Raw genomic sequence first — 27,149 nt, forward strand, 5'->3', positions numbered from 1 at the left:
ATACATATATATGTGTATATATACATATAAATGGTCTATAACATCTTCATTGGATGGTAGTTCAAACTATCTTGAACAAAAATGGGACTTAACTGACCATCTAAACAGGAATTGTAAAGGTACAGAATATGGTGACTGTCTATTCTTTGTATTGATTTAGCATCTTAGGCTCTCATGGCTCAAGGACTCAAGTAATGTCTTCAGGATGCATTGTCTTTTCTTTCATTTTTTGATCTCTGCTTGGCTTTAATATCTCCTTCTATAGAATTTTTCTCCATGTGACAAGGAAAATGGCTAGCTCCCAGGTATCTAATTCACTTCTTGTTCTTACCAAAATGGTGGTGTTATATTACCACAAAAAATAAAAAACAAAAAACAACCCCTCATCAAACCTCACCCCTCCTCTACCCCTCACATAAACACACACAGAAATATTCTGGCTGACTCCCCACCTTGGAAGACATGACCAGCCCAAGACAAATCATGGGGGAGTCACATGGCTGGAGTGGGGAAGTACAATTCTCCAAAGGAATAGGAGGTGCTAGACAGAGGAAAGAAACAGATGTTCTCTGTATAAAGAAAATCCCCATTAAAATATGATGCTTAGGAAAGAACACAGTATTTCAAATGAAATTTTAGTAGCATAATGTAAAGTGGAACCCAACCCTAGACCCTGTAGATCAAAACCCATCATGTCAGCTTTGGGGGACAACTTCCCAAGGACAATAACTTACATTGATTTGAATTCTGTAAAAAATGACAAATAAACCCTGAGAACTTTTCAGATATTCTAATGTGTTATCAATATATTCTCCTTTTCTCCTTCCTTCCTTTTCTTTCTCTACCACTTTCTTTCTCTTTTCATCTATTATACAGAAAAAGGTAGTAACTTTCAGGGATTCTGGGTATAGAAAGAAGATAGACTTGGAGATCATTATAAAATAGTGTAATAACTAAAATGAGGGAAGTAAGACATCTAACATCTGTAAGATCGTAGTGAAATTATTGTGTAATCATACATACACATATGAATTGTAGTACTTTACAAGTAATTTTATTACATTTTGACTTAGCTTCTTGTCTTATTTTCCTCAGATAATTACTACATGTCATCTTTTTAGTAACCCCTCCACCTGCCATGACACACTATTTAGAATTGCATATTCCATCCCTGCCAAGATTCCCCAACCACCAAATGCTACTTTATTTTTTACCATAGAAAATATTATTTTCTAATATACTCTACTATTTACTTCCTTACTCTGATTACTTTTGGTCTGTTCTATTGGAATATAAGTGCAATGAGGACAGGGGAATTTTTTTTTTTTTGTATTTTATTCAAGAGGGTATCCTCAGCATTAGAACAGCACCTTACACAAGTAAGAAAATAAATATGTAAATAAACAGATATTTGTTCAATTATTGAATCACCCATTTAATATCTTTTCTCTGCTTTGTAATGAATTTTCTTTCTCTTCCATCCATGTATAGTTCTCATATCAAGCTAGAAATTAAGAGACTGCTTTCTGAGTATCTTCACTGGAATATCCATAACACCTTTTCAAAATTGAAATAATTATGTGTTAGCTTTCCCATTCTTCTCTACTGTATTCTTTATCTCGGTTGGTAATGATGCAGTTCCTCCCATCACCCAAGACCACCCAATCAGCCTATCCCTACCTTGTTTACAAAAATTTTATGAGAACCTTGAAAATTGCCTTCCTGAAATTCGGACGTATCAAAAATTATTTCCTGGGCTAGCAATATAGTAAGAAAAAAATAGTTATAAAATTAAAATAAAAAATGAATTTAGAATGGCATGACTTATTCTTTTTGTGTACATTCTAGTTCTTGGCACCACTGCTTCATTCTTTAAGTCCTCACCCAACATCCAATTCATAACTGATAGATTCTGAGATTTAATTTAGTGCCCTAGTGTTTACAATATTTTATTCTTTTCTTTTTTAAAGTAAGGACATTTGCCATTCTCCAGAATTTTCACATCACTTTTATTCTCCAGTTTCTCAAAGATAGCAGATCAGCAGATGTCTAAGGAAAATTATTCACCTGAGTCCAGAACATTTAATTAAAAGAAGTCTCAGTTTTATTTATGAGATCTTTTGTGACTTGCATTTCAGTTCTTTCCTATCAGTATTTGTTCTTTCATTTTTAGTCTGATAGTTATTCTTTCTGAGCATAGTAGAATCAAAACGGCCTGAAATACTGCATTTCAAATAAACTCTCAGGTGATACTGATCTGCTGGTGCTCAGACCACACTTTGAGTACCAAGCTAGATAATATACTTAACTGTGTCTAGTACTTACTTTCCTGGCTCTGTCAATTCCTAGGATGACTTAGTTGCTTTCTGCTATGATTAACTAGTTAATAGAGCTATAGTTAATAACTTTGATGATATCTCAGTGTCATAATGTTGGGAAAGGCAGTCTTCAGAAGTAGCTACTAGAGACTGCATCTCCTGCAAATGCTACCGTCTCCAAACTCCCTCATATACCTCCAAGTCAAGTGTTATTTAGCTGCACCTTAAGTCTTCTAGGACTGTTTTCTTTAGGATTACTTCTCAATGGTATGAGGCAAAAATAAAAAGATAATCAAATTCAAGGCAAGCAATTGCCTCTTGTACAAAGGTTCTGCCCAAGAGAGCTGTATGCTGAAGTAGGAGCAGGGTCAGGCAGTGAATGAACTGCTGGTAACCCAGGCCTCTGAATGTGTCCAGAGTCCAGCACTGGCATTAGTCACGAGGAATCAGAATGTCAGCATCACTGGTTTCCCAATCTAGCCTAATTGCATGGAAAAAAAAAAAAACAACACTGCTCCTAATAGGCAGAACAAAGAGGACACAAAATAACCAGTTACTGATGGCTGGGCTCTCTGGTAAACCTGAGTTAGAGCATATTGGTTTCACCTGTAGGCTGAATGGGGCCTTCTGCTTTCTCCCCTGGAACAGAAATGGCTTTGTCTCTAGAGGAGTCAAGAGTGTACTTCTCACTTGTAAGCATGGGACACACATAATTCCACTAGTTTCTGCTGAAAGGTGTAGCAGAGAGTAAGGAAACTGAGTATAGGAAATCAGTAACTGGGAAAGAGGACAACTGGGCCTAGCTCAAGAGAAAGGTATAGGTATGACTTCTGCAAGTAATAATAAGAAATTTGTCCAAGGAGTAGAAGCACAGTAGAGAGAAAGAACACACATAAGTTCTCTTCTCTAAAGCATACTAATCCTACCTAATAGTGAAATGAGAAGGATTTAAGTCTCAGGCAGGGAAAATCAGATTTGCAATTGCTTTTTAATTGAGGGACATATTAAGAGGGTGATAGAAAGGCAAAAACATGGGGAAGGGGGCCAAAGAATCCAATCTCTCTCTAATCCAGGTTATTTTCAGACTGTCCACAGTTCTGCTTCTCTAATAGACTTTGCCTTTGGTTGCCTGACCATCACTCTGTGTGTTCTGGCTTGAGGGTCTCCCCAGTCTTTTGGTAATGGTAGTCCCTGATATATATGTGGTTGGGAATAAAACATTGAGTATCATATCAGAAATGGTTTTAATTGTGGACATTTCTTTATTTTCTGGAGCCCTATAAGCTGAAGTCCCTATTCTATGGATAAGGAATCTTATCTTTCATCCTTTTTGAGCAGAAGTGAGAGAGGATGGATGGAAATGGGTAGAGTCAGTTCTTCTCTATGACTGACTAAAGTTTGGGTTGGGAGCAGAAGTATCTCCAAGAGGAATAAATAAGTATATTGGGAGGAAGAGCAGAACAATTCACTATGTTCCCTGTTTCATAGATAAAAATTGACAACTTTGGTCACTGTGACACTGAAAAATCAGCCCTCATTACGCCTTTGGCATGAACACCCTAGTTAATTCAGTTGACTTTAATGGTAATATTTTTCAGAATCCTACAGTAAAACATGTAGGTACAATAAAATGGAGTTTCAGACATGTTTAAGTTAGAGAGAGTTCCCTAAAAGTGTATTATATATTAATTTGATTAAAAGGAAAGAATCAGAATCTAGAAGTCTTAGAGCAGTCAGGCAAGAGAAAGATATAAAAAGATATCCAAATAGAGAGGTCAAACTATCTCTCTTCACAGACAATATGAGTCTTTACCTAGAAAACCCCATAGTCTCTGCTTAAAGGTTCTGTGATCTGATAAACTTCAGCATAGTTTTAGGATACAAAACCAATGAACAAAAGTCAATAGTATTTCTATTCAACAATGTCCAAGCTGACAACCTAATCAGCAACACAATCCCATTCACAATAGCCACCAAAAGAATGAAATACCTATGAATGCAGCTAACCAGGGAGGTGAAAAATCTCTCCAATGAGAATTATAAAGCACTGCTGAAAGAAATAAAAGATAACCCAAACAAATGGAAAAACATGTTCATTTATAGGAAGAATCAGTGTTGTTAAAATGGCCATACTGCCCAAAGCAATTTACACATTTAATGCTAGTTCTATCAAACTACCAATATCATTTTTCAGAGAATTAGAAAAAAACTCTTCTTAAATTCATATGGAACAAAGAAAAGAGCCCAAATAGCCAAAACAATCCTAAGCAAAATGAATAAAGCTAGAAGCATCACACTACCTAACTTCAAACTGTGCTATAAGGCTACAGTAACCAAAACATCACAATACTGGTACAAAAACAGACACACAGACCAATAGAACAGGTTAGAAAATTCAGAAATAAAACTGCACACCTAAAACCATCTGATAAGCCTATAATAGCAAGCAATGGGGAAAGGATTTCCTATTCAATAAATGGTGTGGGGATAATTGACTAGCCATTTGCAGGAGATTAAAACCTAAAAGAATAAAACATTCTAGAAGAAAACCTAGGAAATACCGTTATGAACATCAGCCCTGGCAAAGATTTCATGACTGAGACTACAAATGCAATTGCTGCAAAAACAAAAATTGACAAATGAATCCTAATTAAACTAAAGAGCTCTGCACGCAAAAGAAATTATCAACAGAGTAAACAGACAACCGACAGAATGGTAGAAAATGTTTACAAACTATGCATCTGACAAAGGTCTAATATCCAGAATCTATAAGGAACTTAACAAGCATAAAACAAACAACCCCATTAAAAAGTGCGCAAAGGACATGAACGGACACTTTCCCCAAAACAAGACATACATGTGGCCAACTAGCATATAAAAAGTGCTTAACATCACTAATCATTGCAGAAACGCAAACCAAATGCATAATGAGATATCATCTCACATCAGTAAGAATGAGTACTATTAAGAGTCAAAAAATAAAAGACGCTGGTGAGGTTGTGGAGAAAAGGGAACACTTATACACTGCTGGTGGGAATGTAAATTAGTTCAGCCACTGTGGCAAGCAGTTTGGAGATTTCTCAGAGAACTTAAACTATCATCTAACTTACCAATCCCATTACTGGGTATATACCCAAAGGAATATAAATTGTTCTACCATGAAGACACATGAACATGTATGTTCATGGCAATGCTATTCACTGTAGCAAAGACATGGGAACAACCTAAATGTTCACCAGTGGTGGACTAGATAAAGAAAATGTGGTGCGTATATGCCATATAATACTAAATACTGTGCAGTCATAAAAAATCCTATTGTTTGCAGCAACTTGGATGCAGCTGGAGGCCATTATCCTAAGCAAATTAATCCAGGAACAAAAAACCAAATACCACTTGGGTGATAGGTGCATTAAAATCCCAGGCTTCACCACTATACAATTCATCTATGTAACTAAAAACCACTTGTACCCTTAAAGATACTGAAATAATGATAAAAAAGCAAATCAAGCTAAATATTGAGTACACATGGACAGAAAGAAGAGAACAATAGACCCTAGGGCCTACTTCAGGGAGGAGGGTGGGAGGAGGGTGAGGGTCCAAAAACTACTTCTGGTACTGTGCTTATTACTTGAGTGATGAAATAATTTGTACTCCAAAACTCCATAACACAAAATTTACCCTTATAAAAACCCTGTACATATACCCCCGAACCTAAAAGTTGGAAAGAAAGAAAAACCAGAATTGATTAAATTTGAATAAAAGCAATATTTTTTCTGGTTTTGCTTTTCCATTATGTGAAATAAGAATTTCAATTTAATTCATAAGCAGTGCTCCTGCAGAATATTTATCTGTGCCAGGAAGAAAGAAATAATTGTGTTTTTTGAACTGAATTTGGAATTTAAAAAGTATTTTGTTTTGAGGAAAATCTTTTTGAAAATTCAAACCAAGCAGCAGCAGTAGCAGTAATAACAGTAAGACCCCTCTTTCCTTAGACATGGTATCATGGGCCTGGAAAATGTCTTCTGCCTCCTGCATCCCATGCCTGATTCTCTTCTCCCATATTGAGCGTCTTAAGCATTTTACTACCTGAAATGTTCTAACTAGGAATCTATATAGGTGGTAAAAGGTATCCTACTCAGAAATTAAAATTCTATTAGAGATTTTAAATGGAATATCAATCTCTATCCTTTAATATGATCTAGGTAAACAGATTGCTCTGGACCTAGATACAGCCAAAAATAGGAGGGCACTTGTTTTTTGGGGGTTGGCATGGAGTAGCATTTTGAGGAATGATAGGGGTGTGAAAAGAGAGCAGAAAGCACCCAAGAATTACATCTCCTTTAGGTAAACTATTTTAAACTTTTCCTGAATGAAAGTGACATTATCTTCCACTTCAGGAGGAGTGCATCTTATTTTAGAAAGTCCCAGGAATGCTGCTCTGACTTTTGAAGTGAACATGTTTTACTAGCATGAAGTACTAAAACCCTGGGAACATTTGGAAATGGAATAGTAAAATAATAATGAGACAAAATATGAATTTCATGAGCATGTATTACATCCCTCCCCTTAAAAATCTACGTCACCCATGTTGAATTTAATGCATTGTTTTCTAAGTTAATAGAAATTACTTAGGGGATTAAAGTAGGCCACAAACTTGTCTCACTCATTACCCAAGTTACTTTCAAATCCCACATTGAAGGCACAAGAGTATCACATGTTTCTACTTCAAGGCTGCACATACAGGAAACGAAAGCCCTCGACACAGCTTGGTAGCAGAAGATCCAAATCAGAGTAAATTGTGTAAATTATAACTAAATTGCAAAGCTTTTGGGCAAAACAGGCATGCTAATCTAATCAGGAAAGTGGTGATATTTACTTTTCGATAATGCATGTTGGAAGAGGAATTGGGGGAGGGAGGCATCACAGATCTCTTTTAATGTATTTCTGAACTTGGCAACCTGATCTGGTTTTGTCACATATTTGCAGCTTAAAAAGTATTTGGCTTTTACAACAGCCAAAGTAAGTATCCTTAATCACTTTCAACCTATGAACAGATGGGAAACAGTGCTTTTATAAATGGAGCATACAAAATACTTCAATATCAGCCAAAACTAATTAGTAGCAATATCTGAACCAAACTCTAAAACTGATTTAGTGTTTAATATATATTATCGTATAAGCATTAGCAGTTGAAAGGAAATTCCCTGTTCAAATGTTTGCCAAGCTCAGGGTGTAATGTTCGGACATGATTAACTTACTAATTAACTTATTGTATCTTTTCTCACATGTAGTCATGCATAATGATTTCTTCTCTCTCTGAAAACTATTTGATTTGAAGCTTTGAACATAGATTTGTCAAACTTCAAATGAAAAAAGTCAGAGGCAGCCAGTCAGCTCTGTTTTTTCTCTCATTCTTAGAGTGTCATTAGTAGGAAGTGGCATGAGAGTAAGTGGAGCAGTCTCTTCTATGATGAAAACTTGTTTTGTATCTTGCCTTTAATGACTCACTTTTTTTTTTCATGAGAATTTTCTAAGAGTTTTATGGAGACTCTTTAGTGGCTATAAATGTCTGTAAAAAAGATAATTTGCTCTATATCAAAACTGCATTAAGACATGGTAAAGAAAGATAAATCTAAAAATTACATTTGGAGGGTAAGCAAAGAATAATTTCTATGATTCTCTAACTCAGAGGAGGCCACTTAGTCTCCGTATCTCTGACAGTCACAATACATTTCCCACATCTCATCTACTACTCATTCTTGTGTAAAGAATGAACATAAAGTCTGTGGCATAAAATTGAACATTTGTGTAATAGACTCTGTAATTGTGATATGACTGTATCTTTTCAATACTCCTGAAACAAACAAATGCACAAAATCCTAAAGCCAGTTACTCAAGTCATCCTAATTATTGAGAATTGAGTATCCAAAGGTTCGGTCAATACCAACATTTCTGTTGTCATGAATTAATTTTGTCCTCCTTTGATTTCATCACACACAGGATGAAGAGGACTTTGAATTCTGGCTGTACTACTTATAACTTCATCTCATTTATGACATCAGAATAATAATATTTATCCAACAAAACTATTTTTTTTTAATTTTGATTTTTTTTGAGCCAGGGTCTAACTAGGTTACCTAGATTAATTTCTCACTCCCAGGTTCAAGCAATTCTCCTGCCTCAGCCTCCCGAGTAGCTGGGACTACAGGCGTGTGCCACCACGCCCAGCTAATTTTTGTATTTTTTTAGTAGAGACGGTGTTTCATCATGTTGGCCAGGATGGTCTTGATCTCGACCTCGTGATCCGCCCACCTCCACTTCCCAAAGTACTGGGATTACAGGCATGAGCCACAGCGCCTGGCCTGTTTATTTTTCTTTACAGAAAAAATTGTAGCTATTTTTTGTTGTACAACATGATGTTTTGATGTATATATACATTGTGGAATGACTAAATTGAGCTAATTAACATGTGCATTCCTTTAAATAGTTATCATTTTTATGATGAAAACAGTTTATGTCCACTCTCTTAACATTTTCCAAGAATACAATATATTGTTTAACTATAGTCACCATGTCGTGCGATAGATCTCTTGGACTTATTCTGCCTATGTAAATACAATTTTATATCCTTTGGCCAACATCTCCACAACACCTGCTCCAAGATGCTCCAGCTCTTTTTGCCACTATTTTACTCTCTACTTCTATGAGATCAACATTTTAGATTCCACATATGAGTGAGGTCATGCAGTATTTGCCTTTCTGTACCTGGCTTATTTCACTTAGCATGATGTCCTCCAGGTTTATCCATGTTGTCACAAATGACAGAATTTCCTTCTTTTTATGGCTGAGTAGTATTCCATTGTGCATATATACTGTATCTTCTTTTTTCATTCATATGTTGACAAACACTTAGGTTGATTCCATATCTTGAATGGTGCAGTGAACATGGTAGTGCAAATATCTCTGACAAACTGATTTTATTTCCTTTGGATATGTACCCAGGTTTGGGATAGCTGAATTAAATAGTATTCTATTTTTTAATTTTTTGAGAAACCTCTGTACTATTTTCCATAAGGTGGTACTAATTGACATTCCCACCAACGGTATGCAGGGGTTCCCTTTTCTCTGTGTCCTCTCCAATACTTGCTGTTTTTTCACTTTCTCATGATCAATTCTTACATGTGTGAGATGATAACTCATTGTGGTTAATTTGTATTTCTCTGATGATTAGTGATATTGAGCATTTTTTCATATACATTTTGGGTATTTGTATGTCTCCTTTTGAGAAATCTGTATTTGAATGTTTTGTCCATGTTTTAGCAACTTTTGATTCAATATCATTAACTTGGTGTTTTACTGAGTCAGTTTCATTAATAAATGTGGAATAAGGAATGGATTAAAATGTAGATATTTGTATTGTATCATTAGCAAAACTAGAATCATATGATACTAACATATCAGCAACTTCTGTCTAGAAGACTGATAAATCCCCTAGTGTCATATTATATTCTTTCAAAATGATTTTATGTAGCAGAATTTTTATTGCCTATGTCAGTTTTTTCATTGAGGTTAGGAATCATCCAATTTTCTTCTTCCTGGTTTTACCTACATTGTATATAATGGTAAAAGTACCAAATTTCTCTTTTTAATATTCTTGAATTTCCCAGTATGTGTTTTCCTGTATCATTCCATTGGGTGGCAATCCCATAACCAATATAGAAAATAGCAGGTTGGATTTTTAGGAGGACCTAGTGGGCATCATTTTCACATAAGGATTAAATCCACGTTCCTTAATAGGAGCCACCATACCTGACTTGCCTTTAAATGTGATATACTGCACATGGAAAATGGATTACAAACTTGATTTTTCAATTATATTATGGTAGTTAAAAAATATCAATTCTTTTTTTAAAATATATATTTTATTGTGTTTTAGGTTTTGGGGTACATGTGAAGAACATGCAAGATTGTTGCATAGGTACATACATGGCAATGTGGTTTGCTGCCTTTCCCCCAATCACCTGTATCTGGCATTTCTCCCCATGTTATCCCTCCCCAAGTCCCCACACCTCACTGTCCCTCCCCTAGTTCCCCCCAACAAACCCCAGTGTGTGATGCTCCCCTCTTTGTGTCCATGTGCTCTCATTGTTCAACACCTGCCTATGAGTGAGAGCATGCGGCGTTTGATTCTGTTCTTGTGTCAGTTTGCTGAGAATGATGGTTTCCAGGTTCATCCATGTCCCTACAAAGGACACGAACTCATCGTTTTTGATGGCTGCATCATATTCCATGGTGTATATGTGCCACATTTTCCCTGTCCAGTCTACCATTGATGGGCATTTGGGTTGGTTCCAAGTCTTTGCTATTGTAAACAGTGCCACAATGAACATTTGTGTGCATGTGTCCTTATAATAGAACGATTTATAATCCTTTGGATATATACCCAGTAATGGGATTGCTGGGTCAAATGGAATTTCTATGTCTAGGTCCTTGAGGAATCACCACACTGTCTTCCACAATGGTTGAACTAATTGACACTCCCACCAAAAGTGTAAAAGTGTAAAAGTGTTCCTATTTCTCCACATCCTCTCCAACATCTGTTGTCTCCAGACTTTTTAATGATCGCCATTCTAACTGGCATGAGATGGTATCTCAATGTAGTTTTGATTTGCATTTCTCTAATGACCAGTGATCATGAGCATTTTTTCATATGTTTGTTGGCCTCATATATGTCTTCTTTTGTAAAGTATCTGTTCATATCCTTTGCCCACTTTTGAATGGAGTTGTTTGTTTTTTTCTTGTAAATCTGTTTTAGTTCTTTGTAGATTCTGGATATTAGCCCTTTGTCAGATGGGTAGATTGCAAAAATTTTTTCTCATTCTGTTGATTGCTGATTCACTCTAATGATTGTTTCTTTAGCTGTGCAGAACCTCTGGGGTTTAATTAGGTCCCATTTGTCTATTTTGACTTTTGTTGCCAATGCTTTTGGTGTTTTGGTCATGAAGTCCTTGCCTACGCCTATGTCCTGAATGGTTTTACCTAGATTTTCTTCTAGGGTTTTTGTAGTGTTAGGTCTTATGTTTAAGTCTTTAATGCATCTGGAGTTAATTTTAGTGTAAGGTGTCAGGAAGGGGTCCAGTTTCTGCTTTCTGCACATGGCTAGCCAGTTTTCTCAACACCATTTATTAAACAGGGAATCCTTTCCCTATTGCTTGTTTTTATCATGTTTGTCAAAGATCAGATGGTTGTAGGTGTGTGGCATTGCCTCTGAGGCCTCTGTTCTGTTCCATTGGTCTATATCTCTGTTTTGGTACCAGTACCATGCTGTTTTGATTACTGTAGCCTTGTTGTGTAGTTTGAAGTCAGGTAGCGTGATGCCTCCAGCTTTGTTCTTTTTGCTTAGAATTGACTTGGCTATGTGGGCTCTCTTTTGGTTCCATATGAAGTTTAAGGTGTTTTTTTCCCAGCTCTGTGAAGAAGGTCAAAAGTTTTAATAAGAATTGATATTTTCAAGCTACCAAAAATATCAATTCTTATTAAAACTTTGTAAATAGATACTTCTATAATGAACTCAGTAAAGACATGTTATATATATGTAGCTTTTGTTCTATGTTGTTCTAAAGATAAAATAAATTAACACGTGTTCTTAATTTCTATAAACTTCTTCATGATGATTTATTAACTTATTATATATATATGAATATTTTCTTTAGAATATTTTTTTCCTCAAGTTCTGAGGGGTTAGTTGAAACCATTTATATGCCATTTAAAGGCTATTTCATTCTAGTTTGTGCTAGTAAAGGCAAACAATTTGAAGTTTATAAATAGATTCAAAGAAAAAGCTCTCTCATATTTTATTAGAAAATAAATATAGAACATAATACAATCAGCATGTTTAATCCTAGATAATTAATTCTTAATCTGCTGATCTTGGTTTAAGCAGACTACCATAGATGAAAAAGAGTCCTGAAATCCTTAATCAGTTCTTTTGCTTGATCTAACAGGTTCATGGTTATGATATCAGTTTAAACTGAGAAACATGTACCTGTAAGTCTTTTTCTTCTCCTATAAATTGCTAAGAAAATGCATTGTTCATAAGGCTACCATTCTTTGGATGTTTCTTTCAGAAGATGAAACTTGTAACCTGTAACTTGTAGCAGCTGCTTTGGGCAGAAACTACCTGCCGATGATATGATTGAATTGTATAATATATGTTTAGCATAAATTTGCTGTAATAACCAACAGTATCAGAGTGGAGGGGAATGGAGTCATCTACTGAGGACATCCCTATTTTTTCTTTATGGATTTAGTCATTGATCACCTTGAAATAAGAACATATTGACCACAAGGACACTGACAAACTTCAAGGTTTTAAAAATTTCATCCCTAATGTCACTACTTGACAGATAATTTACTTCTGAAATAAAATCTTTGAAAAAATCAATTTGACAGTTATTGTGTTAGTCTTTGAGTATAAACCTAAATATGTGCATCAGTTACCTATTGCCACAATGGCATCACAAAACTTAGTGGCTTAAAACAACAGCTATTTATTATTTCTTGTGCAACAATAATGATGATCTGATACAGACTTGGGCTCACTCCAGTGGGTACAACTTCTCTCTTCCCCATGTGGCTTCTCATCCTTCAGAGGTTTGCTAGCTTGTTGTCATGTAGATGAGGGTTCTGAAAGAATGAAACTGTGTAAAATCTCTTGAAACACAGACTTAGAACTGGCACGTTATCACTTTCATCGGATTCTATTGGCCAGAACAATTCACAAGACCAGCTCATAGTCCTAGAGTGGTTGAATAGACTCCACCTCTTGTTGAGTAGAGCTGCAAAGTCACATTGTGAAGATATGGATTTAAGGAGGCATTAATTGGCCATCAATTTACCACACTGTGCTTCTAATATGTTTATGTTAATGTAAAAATATGTATGTATCTGTGTATTTTGAGATGGGGTCTTACTCTGTCTCCTAGGCTGGAGTGTAGTGGCACAATCATGGCATACTGCAGCCTCAACTTCCTGGGCTCAGGCAATCCTCCCATGTCAGCCTCCCATGGTAGCATATGCCACCATGCCTGGCTAATTTTTCATAGCTGTTTTTGTAGAGAAAGGGTTTCAGCTTGTTGCTCAGGCTGTTCTTGAACTCCTGGATTCAAATGATCCACCTGCTTCAGGCTCCTAAAATGCTGAGATAACAGGTTTGGAGCCACTGCACTTGGCTTTATTAATATTTTAGTTGTTATATATTTAACTTAAGTCAAATTTTTCCTTGATTAGTCACTTCTTTTTACATTTTGAGATTTGATTCACAAGCATGAAAAAAGGAATATTTATGTGATAAAAGGAACTTTTTGATACGTAGACAAAATATATTGAAGTCACAGAATGGTCTTTTCTCTGTCAAATTAAGAGCAGACTATGTAATCAAAAATCAGTTTGTCAGTGTAACAAAAATGGTATCAATCATATTCTAATTTTATGTTTTAAATATACCACCTATATAATATTTTATAGTTAAGGATTCACAAGCATTTCTCTGTTTTAGGATTAAGCTCATCAAAATTTACCATTGTCAAAATTTAGTGTATTGGCTTCTTTTCAAACCCATTATTTGTAAATACAATTTGTTTTTCATCAAGACTTCTATAAATTGTTCATTTCTATAATTTTTCCATTTGTCTTTAACATTTCAATTATCTAGAGATATAATATTGATCAAAGTTCATCTGTTTCAGACGTAAGATAAAATTCTTTTCTTTTTAATTGTTATAAAAACCAGAAAAATAACATTCATCACTTTGTAAACATGCTTGCATTTCTTTATATTTTTAACATAGTTCTGATCATTCATATTAACTACAGCTTTTACCCCAAATAAGTAACTTTTAATTCTCTTTCTCTCTCTTACACACATATCCATGTACACACACATACACACACACAGAGAGACACACACACACACACTCTTTTCAGTAGAGGATTCAAAACTCTGTGACTTTCAAGACAACTTAGGAGACCAGAAGACTCTAATGACCTAGAGCTGTCACTTCAACAGTACATATTACATATCACCAAACCACCACACATATTCTTTTGTTATTTACATCTTGTTAGAACATGAAACCTTCCCTCACTTTTTGGCTTAGGTATTTAACTATTTATATAACAGACCTCTTATTTCTTCTGAGAGAAATGAGAAAAAGATGTCAACTCAGAATCTCTTAGATTTCACGGTAGTTCTTGATGCTATGAACAAGCCAGAAGTAATCATTACCATTTCACCTGCATTCCCACTTCATCTCATATATCAATGCCCATTCCTAAAATTTATTATATTAACCAAGCAAAAATCCTCTTAGAAGGCACAGCTACCTCTTTTTTAAGCTATTCAAAATCAGTCTTAATTTAAACAAACAAACACGAAACTTTGTTTCCTGTTCTTCTGCTTTTCTGGCAGCTTTGTTTAATAAGATATCTACCCCTCAGTGTACAAAACGATATATATTGACTCAGTAATTTGTAAAAATTTTTGAGAGAATGAAAGAAAGAGAGAGACAATGAGAAAATAAATCAGCCACTGATACAAAAGAGCTACAGTTACAAGAATATTGTACAAGGCCAAAATTTATTTCCTTTTGCAAAGAGGAAAGGACTTTTTTTTCCCATGTACACACATAGACACTAAGATAATTAGCAGCCTCGGTTATACACATTTAGATATAGGTCAATAATAAATATAGAGCACAATCTTCTGTGCTTCAGTGAATCTCACTGGTTCATTGCAGCTACTTGGGAGTAGGAAGGTCAGGAAGTCAAAAAGATCTCCAACAAATTCTTCTTATGAAAAATTCTTAATCTGGGGCTGATCTCCATTCTAGTGGGTGCAAAATTTTCTCTTGAATAATATTCAAACTTGTGTTCAAAAATGGTGTTATGCTAGTGTTCAAATGACCTACAATATACAGAATATCAGGAGATAGCAGAAGCTTCAAGAAAAAACTACAGAAAGACAAATACAAAAAGACAGAACTGAGATTACCTGCCCTCTACCACCCAACAGAGACTTCATGGCTGGATCAAAATCATACTCAACGTTTTAGTTAACCAAGAGAAGAAAAATAATTGCCATGTACAAAACAGAACAAAACTTGTTTAAGAATCAACACAAAAATTCAATAAAAGAGACTAAGAAAATAATGCAAAAACCAAGTTAGCATGAGTCAGTGATTCACTCTGAGAGTCAAGAAACTGGGGTCTGGGATTCAGACTCAGCCCTGGTGGGTGAATTGACCTGGGCATCTCAGTCAGTGGAACTCCATTTGTGAGAGAGACAGAAATAAAAACATTAAGAAGAAGAAAGCATTTTTATATGTCAAGAATTACAAGGGAACTAGACTTTGGAAGACTTTGAAAAAACTGGCTATCATATATAAAACATAACAGGTGTGTATATATATATATAGAGAGAGAGATATATATAGATATATATAGTTATATTTATATCTATATCTCTATATATTTATATCTACATATCTATATCTGACACAAGGTTACCAAGATTACAGATATCTAATGATAGAAATCTTCAGTTTCTCAAATGTTAATAGCTGCTAGGGTCACTGTACTAGGGATTCTCTAGAGGGACAGAGCTAATGTTAATCAAGTTAATACTTAATAAACTTCCATATATATATATATGTTTTATGTACATATAAAACTAATAAGTTAATACTTAATAAATATGACAAAACTAATAATAAGAATTAGTTCTTAATAACAGAACTAATCAAGTTAATACTTAATAAACTCCCATACATATATATGTTTTATGTATATATAATGTTTTTTATATATATATGGGAGTTTATTAAGTATTAACTCACAAGATCACAGGGAGGTCCCATACTAGGCCGTCTACAGGCTGAAGAGCAAGGAGAGCCAGTCAGAGTTCCAAAACTGAAGGACTTGGAGTCCGATGTTTGAGGAGGCATCCAGCATGGGAGAAAGATGTAGACTTGGAGGCTAGGCCAATCTCTCTTTCCACATTTTTCTGCTTGCTTATATTCTAGCCATGCTGGCAGCTGATTAGATGGTGCCCACCCAGATTAAGGGTGGGTCTGCCTTTCCCATTCCACTGACTCAAATATTAATCTCCTTTGGCAACCCCCTCATAGACACACCCAGGATCAATACTTTGTTCCTTCAATCCAGTCAAGTTGACACTCATTATTAACCACCACAGTCACCTATAACAACAGTATTGCAGACTGGCCATGGTTTGCAGTATAACCCTTCCCGTCTGCTGATCCTATAGGCCATGATCCTACCATCATAGTACAGAGCTTCTTAATTCAAAGCATTTGGATCAAAGTTACTGTTCAGATGGTGTTTGGTTAACAGAGTATCAGTGCCAAATAATAAATAATTTAAAATATTCTATAGTTTAAAATAGCTTCTGGGACAGGAAAATTATTTGAACTAACCTGCCCTGTCATATGAAAACATTCTAATTTGAAGAGTTGTAGATACACTGACAAATTCACTTTGTTTGGGATTTTTTTTTCTTTAGAAGATTAATTTCATCCATGTAATATTGATCTTGGCATATTCAACCTTCTTTGGAGAACCTTATTGACATGTCCTGGTGATATCATATATTGAATTCTATGTACAAGTTGCAATATATTTCTTATTTCAATGTATTCATCATTGAAAGAATTTAAAACTGTTCGCAGAAGTGTTAGTTTTTCATATTTTCTATAATAAGAAATTATGTTTTATTTTTAGGATAAAAGGTACTCCAAGTAAAACTGATAAACTTGATAGTAAAGTTAAAAGAATTGGACCACACATAGAAATCTTCCAAGTGTTCCGAGGAAGAAAAAAATTCATGATTACCAGAAAATTGATTAGAATGATCACCATCATGCAGGCACATGTCAGGGGGTGGCTTGAACGCAAAAGATTACAAAGAATAATGACCAAGGTAAGATATGTATCAGATATTATCATGTGTTTAAAATTTTTTGTGTAGATTCAATTAAGTAAAATTTTGAATAGTCACCTGGTCAATATACCTGTGATTTTTCTAAGTAAAATTCTGTGTACATACTTTTTTTTTTTTTTTGAGATGGAGTTTCGCTCTTGTTGCCCAGGCTGGAGTGCAATGGAGTGATCTTGGCTCACTGCAACCTCTGCCTCCTAGGTTCAAACAATTATCCTGCCTCAGCCTCCAGAGTAGCTGGGATTACAGGTGTCCACCACTACACCCAGCTAATTTTTCGTATGCATACTTTAAGAAAATGTGATGCATAATCTGCTATGATGACAGATTTAGACTGTGCAAAGTTGGTGACTCTGAACAAAAGGCCTCACTTATTCTTAACTCAGGAATTCTGGGACCACCTATTCTTAAACCAGTATATTTTGAAATAACTTTATACTAAAATTGTTTCTTCTTTGCTATCTGTTCATTTTCTGTCTAGAGCAACTTTCCTTCACTTCCCACACTCCTGAGTACTCTTGCAGTGCATAATTGTCCAATTTCAAAAGAATTACACACACATACAAATATCTACCTGGTCAACTTTCATAGATTGAAATCCTGATTTTTAAAATATCTAATGCCAGACCCATTTTGTCTGGGCAAATGCAGATGAACCTAAATGGGTCTATCTTGGAAAACCTGAGAGAATCTAAAATGTCCTCTTGAGGGCTAAAGTTTTACTACTAATATAAAATGTGAGTAATCAACTATAAATAAAATAGATTAGTAGTACCCACTCCATTTCCTTGATCTTCTGAGAAAAGCCTCTAGAATAGACTTGCAGTGGGCATCCTGAACACATTTCTCTGACAATGTGGTGATACTGTTAGAGTTATTCCATATGCCTATCTCTGGGTATAAATTTATATATGTACTAACATGTGTAAATTAATATGAATATGAATCACATATGTAGTTCTGATGATTAAACATGATAATCCATGTAAAACTTTGGCAAAAGGCAAACACTCCATATACTTAATCCTGTAATTTTGTAAGGTGGCTGCTATATCTATTTTTTTGCTGAAGAAACTGAAGCAAATTATTTGCCCAAAGTCAAACAGCGGCTAAGTGACAGAACTAGATTTCCAACCCATATCTGTCTAAGATATTGAAAGAGCCATGATTAAATTAGACTTGAATTTCTCCAAAATGAGAAATGAACTCATTTTCTTACTCCACAAGTCCTTTCTCTTTTGTAACTACCTATATCGATAAACTGTTCTACCATTCATCATTCAAGCCATAAACCTGGATGTCTCTTAGATTCTTTCAACTTTTTCACTCCCACATTCAATTGGTTCCACTTTCATGACATTTGTTGAATTGCTGTTCTTTGTGCTTCTTGCCAGAGTTGCCATTCATTTACCCTTATGTGGATAAATGCAATAGTTTCCTAATTGATCTCCATACCTATAAACCTACTTCCATCAAATCCATTTGCCATGTGCCATATTTGAAAAATTCTACTCATTACCTTATTCCACTTCTTAAAATCTTTTTACGGATCTATGTTGTTTACAGGATATAGTAGGAACTCTCTAATATAGTACACATGACCTCTCTGTTTTGGCTCTCGCCTTTTGTCCAGCTTCATCATATGATATCCCTGATACATTCTCTATGTTTTAGCAAACTGCAAATCTTGATTGTTTCCTGTTATCTTATGTTTTCATGCTGTTCTCTTCTCTACCTTCCTTATCTTCTGATAAACTCCAATTAATCTTTCAAGATCTTCCTAAACTATATTCACTTACCCTGTGTCTGGTCCATCAAGCAAAGCTGATCTCTCCATCTTTTCTTGTCATTATTGTGTCCAGTTCTTTACATTATTATCATCTGTTTACATGTTTGACATGAACAGTATGGTTTATATGACTTATTTGGAAGTATATACTCTTTATTTTTCTGTTCATAGTACCACAATCTTAACACATAATATATACTCTATCATTTTAACTGTATGCGTGTATGATCTATTATTTTTTCTTGTTTATCTCCTTGTTATATACATATACTTTATAGTTTGGCTAAATAGATTGCAAACTCTGTGAAGACAAGTATCTGTCTGTCTTGTTTGTTTCTGTATTAGATTGCAAACACCATGAAGACAAGTATCTGTCTGTCTTGTTTGTTTCTGTATTTAAATGCCTAGAATGGTGTTTTATATATAGTAGACACTCAACAAATACCTATTGAGTGGATGAATTAATATAATTATAGAAGTTTATCATGGAACCATAGGAATATCACACACCCCCCACACACATTCTTAAAGTTCGGTCTACACACATTTGATACATTCTATGTAATTTAATTATAGCATTTTCTAATATCAGAAAGAATTGTAAAACCATTCATTACCTCTGGGACAGAAATGGATCTAGAAAGCTTAGGGAGAAATAATGGGCCAAAGATGAGAGTGAAAAGGAATGATTTGATTTTTAAGAAAAATGCTAAATTTCTATGTGGAGAGAGAATTTGAGATTAAAAGAATGAGAAGTACTTTTAAAGGATCAGAGCCAATATAAAGTAGATTTTGACTTTTATTTGGTGATAAAATTTGTTATGGTCATTGATTTTCTTTTTTATTACATCATTGGCATGATGCTTTGTCTGTTAGATGATTGCTTTGTTGATGTGGTTAAAGTTGTTTTGCCTACTGTCAAAATCCTAGTGTGACAGGCCTGTAATGCAGTTGATAGTTAAGTTTCCTGGACTGTGCCTATGTGAAGGGTTGCTGTTGGGGGAATTCTTGATAACTTTCTGCTCTAGAGGCTGCATAGCAAATCACTGGATAATTGTCAGCACTGTGACAGTCCCTCCACTGGGAGACTTCCATAGTCATATTGCTTTACTGCCACTTCAGAGTTTGTTGTTGTGGACAGTGTCTGCTAGAAGTTTGAGATTACTCAAGAGACTGTATAATTTCCACCATTTCCTATGAAAAATATAGTTTGGAATTCTTTGGAAATAATAAAGCAGCATCAAATTTTCTTACCAGTAATATAGCAAAAGATCACAGAGATTGCTCTGTTTTAATATGAATATTTTTTCCACAATTCAAAATGTCCTTTTCCTTTAAAAATTTTTGTGTTGTTTATTTGCATGTGTTTTGGTATAAATAATAACGATATTAAAAAATCTTAAAGACCCAAAAGAGGGTACATTCCTCAATGTAATACTTCTAGGATCTTACTTAATTTCAATATTTTTCTCTAAATATTTACAATTTTAAAGTTTTAATCCTAAATTAAATATACTCCATTGCTATTGGCTAAAAATGTTGAAATTCCAGGATATTTGAATGGTTGATGGCTGCAATAATAAAAAATGTTTGAAATTGGCTTTTAATAAATATTTGTTGAATCAATAAATTTGGAACAGTCTTGGAGAATCTGAGTTTCAGTATTACCAAAGGAATGTCTTATGCATAACTCAATGGTCTTCAATATTTTGGATGTTATAGATTTGTTGAAACTTTGATAAAGTAGGAATTTCCTATCATCTCAAAAGAACAAAACAGGGATAGTAACAAAATCTGAAACTATTCATGGACATGTCACCTTGTATAGTAGTAATCCCCAACCTTTATGGTGCCAGAGACCAGTTTCACGGAAGACAATTTTTCCGTGGACCACGGCAGGAGCAGGGATGTTTTCAGGATGAAACTGTTGTACTTCAGATCATCAGGCATTAGAGTCTCATAAAGAAAGCACAACCTAAATCCCTCCCATGTGCAGTTCACAATAGGATTCTCTCTCCTATGAGAATTGAATGTTTCCACTGATCTGACAGGAGGAGGAGCTCAGGTGGTAATGCTCACTCACCCACCATTTACCTCCTGCTGTGCAGCCTGGTTCCCAACAGGCCACAGACCAATTGGTCTGTGGCCCAGGGGTTTGGAATTCCTGTTGTGTAGAAAAGTTTTATTAAATAACATCATGTGTACTAACACAAGTACCTGGAGACCTATGTTCATTTATTCAATAACATATGTGTTTTTTAATTTGATAATAGTTACTACATACTGACTCCAATTTCCTTCCTGGTGTGTGAAGAGCATACATAGTCTAGTGAGCAATGTAGACAACTAAAAGAAGTCTTAGATATCATTAGAGCATTTAGAAAGGCCATTTAACCCCAAGTGTGTTTGATGTGGCAACTGGATAAGATCAATAAACTGAGATCTGGAGGGTGAGGGGTAACTTTATTTTGTCGGGTAGACTGGAAGGCTAAGAGGCACAGGAAAGACAGTATCAATGAACTTAGGTGAGCTAATTACATTTAGGGGACTGGGACATATTTGGGAGGACAATAAAGGAAGCTGAAGGTAGGAGTCAGATCAATAATGCTCTTAAAAACCTTACTAAGGAGTTTATACTTGGTGTCTGAGAGTGGATGCCTTTAAAATAGATCAGTGACATGAATAGATTTGTATTTTAGAAAAATTACTGACTTTGGACAATGATTTGGGAGGAGAGGGTGACAAAATGGAGGGAGAACAACTAGTATGCTTTTTCAATCAACCAGTGCATGGTGGTGATAGGACTTTGGGTTTGGTTGTATTTGGAGATAAGGAAGAGGGTAGAGTCAAGAATGATTCCCAGGTTCTTGTCTTGAGAAATCTGGTGTATGGTTGAGAAATGCAGAATTTAAGGGGAAGGGCAGGCAGGAGGGAGCAGAAGAAAGGAACAAACATAGAGTCCAATTTGCAACACTGAATTTTTAACACTGAGTCCCAATTTTCAACACTGAGTTTAAAGCTTCTGTGGGAAAAATCCTTGAGATGTCTGGGAAGCAGTTGAGTATATGGGTCCAAAATTCAGAAGGGAGATTAGGCCATATAGAAAGACTTGGGATTCAGTAGTTCTTAAAATCTTTTCACTGAGGAAGAATATAAAACCCTCTCATCCATAAAAGTGCCTCATTTTGGCCATGAATCTCATCATATGTCTGAGAACGCTCTTCCTCCAGGTGATGCTCCTCTACTTTATTCAGGTCTCCGCTCATTGTCACATTATTGTAAAGCTGCCCCATACTAACCTGTACAAAATAACTCTCACTCCAGTCACTCCCTGTCTCTTTTAAAACACTTTATTGTTCTTCATGGCACTTACTGCCACCTAACATATATTTGTTTATTAGATTATTGCTCCTTTCACTAAAAGGTAAGCCCCTGAAAACAGAAATTTTATCTTTCCTGTTCTTTAATCTACTCATAAGGTCTTGAACATTCTTGGCACATATTAGGAGCCTAATGCATGTTTTTAATAAATTATTTTCAAGAGTGTGAAGGATGTATAACAGCATTTGGGGGCTAGGAGGGAGGTGAAATTTGAGAAACCTCTTCTAAATATGTTGATGCAGCTCTCTGACCAAGGATGCCCTACTTGAAACTGGCCACCACCCATGGATGTGAGAATCATCATTAGTGATACTAACTGGAGCCATGAGAGTCAATGTCATTGTCTAGGGAGAGTATATAGAATAAAGAGAGAATCATATAAAGAAAAGATTGAGAAAGACTGGTTAGTGTTTAAGGGGAAGGAGAAGATGAGTATTCCACAAACACTAAAACAGTAATCAGAGAGGTAAGAAGAAAACCAGAATATGTTAGATCAAGGAACTCGAAAGGCAGTACAAGGAAGAGGGTTAGGTCCATAGTCTCCAATGCTGCTAGACAGAATTTTCTGAGTTTTATAACAATAAGTTCATGCAGTGAAAACATCTGAAGTAGATAAACTGAGACATGGTGAGGTTTAGAGAAGGATCGTTTAGCGTACTTAAAAAGTATTTAAGTATGTTAAATGCTCATTGGAAAAAGCCAGTAAAAGGAAAAGGTTGTCAATACAAGAAAGATGAAGATAATCCATATTATAAGGTCTTTAACAGGATTAGCGTTAAGTGAGAGGAAACGTATTTCCCCATTGTTGCAAGAGAAGATGTTGTGTAGATGCAGCTAAGTGTTTAGATTTGGTGCTGGGAAGTTGAGATTGCAATAAACCAATTGTTTTGTCTCCCTTTGTGAAGTAAGAAATTAGGCCATTTGCTGAGAGTAAGCATTTAGATGAGTTTGAATGTTTGAGGAGATTGAGGTAATACAGAAAATGGTAGAGAGATGTCTTAAAACGCTTGCGTGAAATTCCAGGCCACTTTGAGAACCCCATTAAGGTTGGTGATCAAGAATTGGAGTAGTATCATTTCTCCAGGTTATATAATTTTCTTTAGTAATTATGAAAAATTAGGCATGGAGATATAACATAATTACCCAGAGTTAGACATCTAACAAGTGACGTAGTTGAGAATCAAACATAAGTCTGTCTGGCTCTAGGGCACTGTAAAACATGAGGTACAAGCAGTGTCCAATCATTGCAAATGGTGGAGTCTTTTCTCACATCAGGCTCAAAATGGACATTGGAGTTTCCTGCCGAAAGCCAAGGCTAGATAACACTCCTACCTGGTGCTAACAGAGCTAATCCAGGTAAACTTACATCAGAGACATGAAGCCAAGAACCACGGCCTATAGAGAAGCACCCTTTCTATGGCAATCAGGCGCTGCTATTTAATATTTTGAAGAGTATGCATGGGGAAAACAATATATTATCATTTATATTTAATGATAAAGTTGACCAAGAATGTATATTTAATAGTTTCTAGACTGAGCATTTAGACATAGAGTGATTGAAGCATATGCTTCAGTAGTAAAAATAATCACTTTGACTCAGATCAAAATGGGGTACAGCAAGCAACAGGGACACAGAGGAGAGGCCTGAAAAGGAACAACAGGAATCAAACCTAGGAGAGACACGTGTCCAGTAGCTATCCATGGATACGGTCTTCACTAGTTTCTTAGTGAGTGGGGGAGGGACTATAAGAATCACACTTAATGTTATTTGTGGATTGCATATTTGTAAATGTGTATTTATGTGTATGTGCTTGAGATAATTATTTAGAATGTTCACTTGTTATTTCACTGTGTATAGGTTTAGTCATTTAAAAACATTTTCCCTTTTGTTTTTATAAGGTTTTTGAATAAAGCCTTTTTTTAATATTTTCATAACTAAATGATTAGACAAGGTTAGACTTCAATCAATAAATGTGGTCAGGATATCTTATGGGTCTATAGCATCTTTATTCAGAGTTAAAAAGTCAAACTAGCAAAATATTTGCTGAAATATGACACAAAGTTTTAAAAAGCCTAACATATAAAGATCTCTCACAAACTGAAAAGAAACACAGTAACAGAAATTAAGTCCCACTGAGTGTCATATGATGGTGAAATTGTCCAAATGATGAATTAATTACTTAAAAAAAATGACCATATCAAGCAAAAGCAAATTGAAATACATACTAGAAAATTTTATTAAATGTTGATAAGTATAATACATTTGTCTATTAAGTTAATATAAATTGGAATATTATAATCAGTAATTTGCAGTAACTCTTTTATATTACAATATTACTGTTGTAAGTAGAAATTTGTTTATGTTGTTTACTGAGAACAGCATGGGAAAAAAAGTAAGTAGAAATTTATACTTTTATTCTGATAAATTCTACCTTGAGAAATATGTAGAATTATAGTAAAAGATTTATCTACTGATCTGTACTAGCACAATAGCTGAGGCATATTTCCATGCAAAGGCTGGTAGGGACACTCCCTGTAATAAAAACCACATGGATGGACCATTGTCATTTTCTCAGGCTCAGCTTTCTAACCATGAAACGCCCTAGGTAACCTTGCAAATGCCTGAGATCTGAAAAGAGATCCCTTACAAGATAAGTTGTGTTCCTCAAAAAGATTATTACATTCTGAGGAAAAGGCATTCAAATTGAAGTTGGTGGCTGCCCAATGCCCTTCCTCTTCTCGGAAGCATCATCTGTTCAAGCAGCACATTCCAAGAGGGAACTTTTCTACTCATGTTTTAAAGATACAATCAAAACACTGCTTGATTTTTAATTATAAGCAAAAGAAATCCACCTATAGATTTAACCAGAAAGTTGTTGAGTAGGATATTGTACAGAGGTTTAGAGAACTAAGTTAAAAAACCTAAAGGAATAATAAAGGCTCGGTAGCTCCCAGTAATCCAGCCAAATCCTACACAGCAAGAGTCTGATGTAGATACTGAATCCTGGGTGTTTCTGCCTCCACAAATGCTGCCCTTGAAAAATGTATATTGCTGCTACAGTTACTCTCTCACACAAATAGATTTCCCATGATTTACTCTTAAAAGTATTATTTGTTTCCATTCAAAGTTTGGGATTGGTGCAGGCAGTGGATGAAGTTCACGTGCCTGCATCCTAGTAACAGAAGAGGTGTGAGTCATAAGTATCTGACTTTTGGTTTCAAATGATGGGAAGTGGGTTCTACTTCCCACTAAGATTTATATGTACAGAATGTGCCAAAGTGCAACCAATTTATCATTTTTTTTAAAGACAAAAGCCTATTGAACAAAAGGCAAATTAAAAATACACACTGAGGCCAGGCAAGGTGGCTCACACATGCAATCCCAGCACTTTGGGAGGCTGAGGTGAGTGGATCACCTGAGGTCAGGAGTTTAAAACCAGCCTGGCCAAAATGGTGAAACCCCGTCTCTACTAAAAATACAAGAAATAGCTGGGCATGGTGGCTGATGCCTGTAATCCCAGCTACTCAGGAGGCTGAGGCAGGAAATCTTTTGAGCTCTAGAGGCAGAGATTGTAGTGAACCGAGATCATACCATTGCACTCCAGCCTGGGTGACAGGGAGAAACTCTGTTTCAAAAAAACAAACCAACCAACCAACCAGACACATTGAAAAATGTTATTAAATTAGTAAACATCCAGAATCTGCCATCAGATGGAAGGAGAAAGAAGAAGAGGAAGGTAGTAAAATTATGCTAATTTATTTTTCATTCAGGTAAATAAAAAATATTATTTCACATAAATGGAAAATAACATGACAGCAACAAGAAAAATAATATGTAATATGAAATGTGCTAGGAAAGAAACAAAACAAAATCTTATAGAATGGGTGAAAATATAGCTGGGTGCTGTGGCTCATGCCTGTAATCCCAGCAGTTTGGGAGGCTGAAGTGGGCAGATCACAAGGTCAGGAGATCGAGACCATCCTGGCCAACATGGTGAAACCCCCATATCTACTAAAAATACAAAAATTATCTGGGCACGGTGGCTTGTGCCTGTAGTCCCAGCTACTCGGGAGGCTGAGGCAGGAGAATTGCTTGAACATGGGAGGCAGAGGTTGCAGTGAGCTGAGATCATGCCACTGCACTCCAGCCTGGCAAGAGCAAGACTCCGTCTCAAAAATAAATAAATAAATAAATAAAAGAATGGTTGAAAACACTAAATTAAAAGGAATATAAAGTATAATTAAGTGGGTTCTGGAATGTCTGTATGCTGGTTTCAAAACAAATTCTACAACTTACCAGCTATGGTGCCTTGGGAAAGTTATTTAAAGATTTTCTGCTTCAGTTTTTTTTGCATTTATGAAATGGTATGCAAAACACATTAAAGGAAAGCTGACTCAGCAGAAAATGTATAAATGTAGATATATTCCTAAACAAACAAGAAATAATGAAAATTTAAAAAAATTAAGCCTTTAAGAAGTCAAGAACAGGAAAATAAATCTAAATATTATTTAGAAAGAAAGAAATTAATAAAGATATATACAGACATTAATAAACCAGAAAATGTAAAATGTTAAAATAATTGACTTGTTAACTAACAGGGAATGGCTGTTTAGAAAAGAAAAAACAAATATGAAATAGGTAAAT

At 35.3% G+C, this 27,149-nt stretch overlaps 1 protein-coding gene across 1 annotated transcript in view; it reads left to right on the plus strand.

Moving 5' to 3' along the window:
* The window catches only part of IQCM (IQ motif containing M), a 421,233-nt gene that overhangs the window by 176,293 nt on the left and 217,791 nt on the right, over positions 1–27,149 (plus strand). The window contains 1 exon segment of the mRNA XM_064383724.1: positions 17,118–17,316. Within this exon segment, the coding sequence (XP_064239794.1) occupies positions 17,118–17,316 (199 nt within the window).

This window comes from Aotus nancymaae, unplaced genomic scaffold (assembly GCF_030222135.1).
Source record: "Aotus nancymaae isolate 86718 unplaced genomic scaffold, 86718_ANA_hifiasm-v0.15.2.pri h1tg000033l, whole genome shotgun sequence".
NCBI classification, from domain to species: Eukaryota; Metazoa; Chordata; class Mammalia; order Primates; family Aotidae; genus Aotus; species Aotus nancymaae.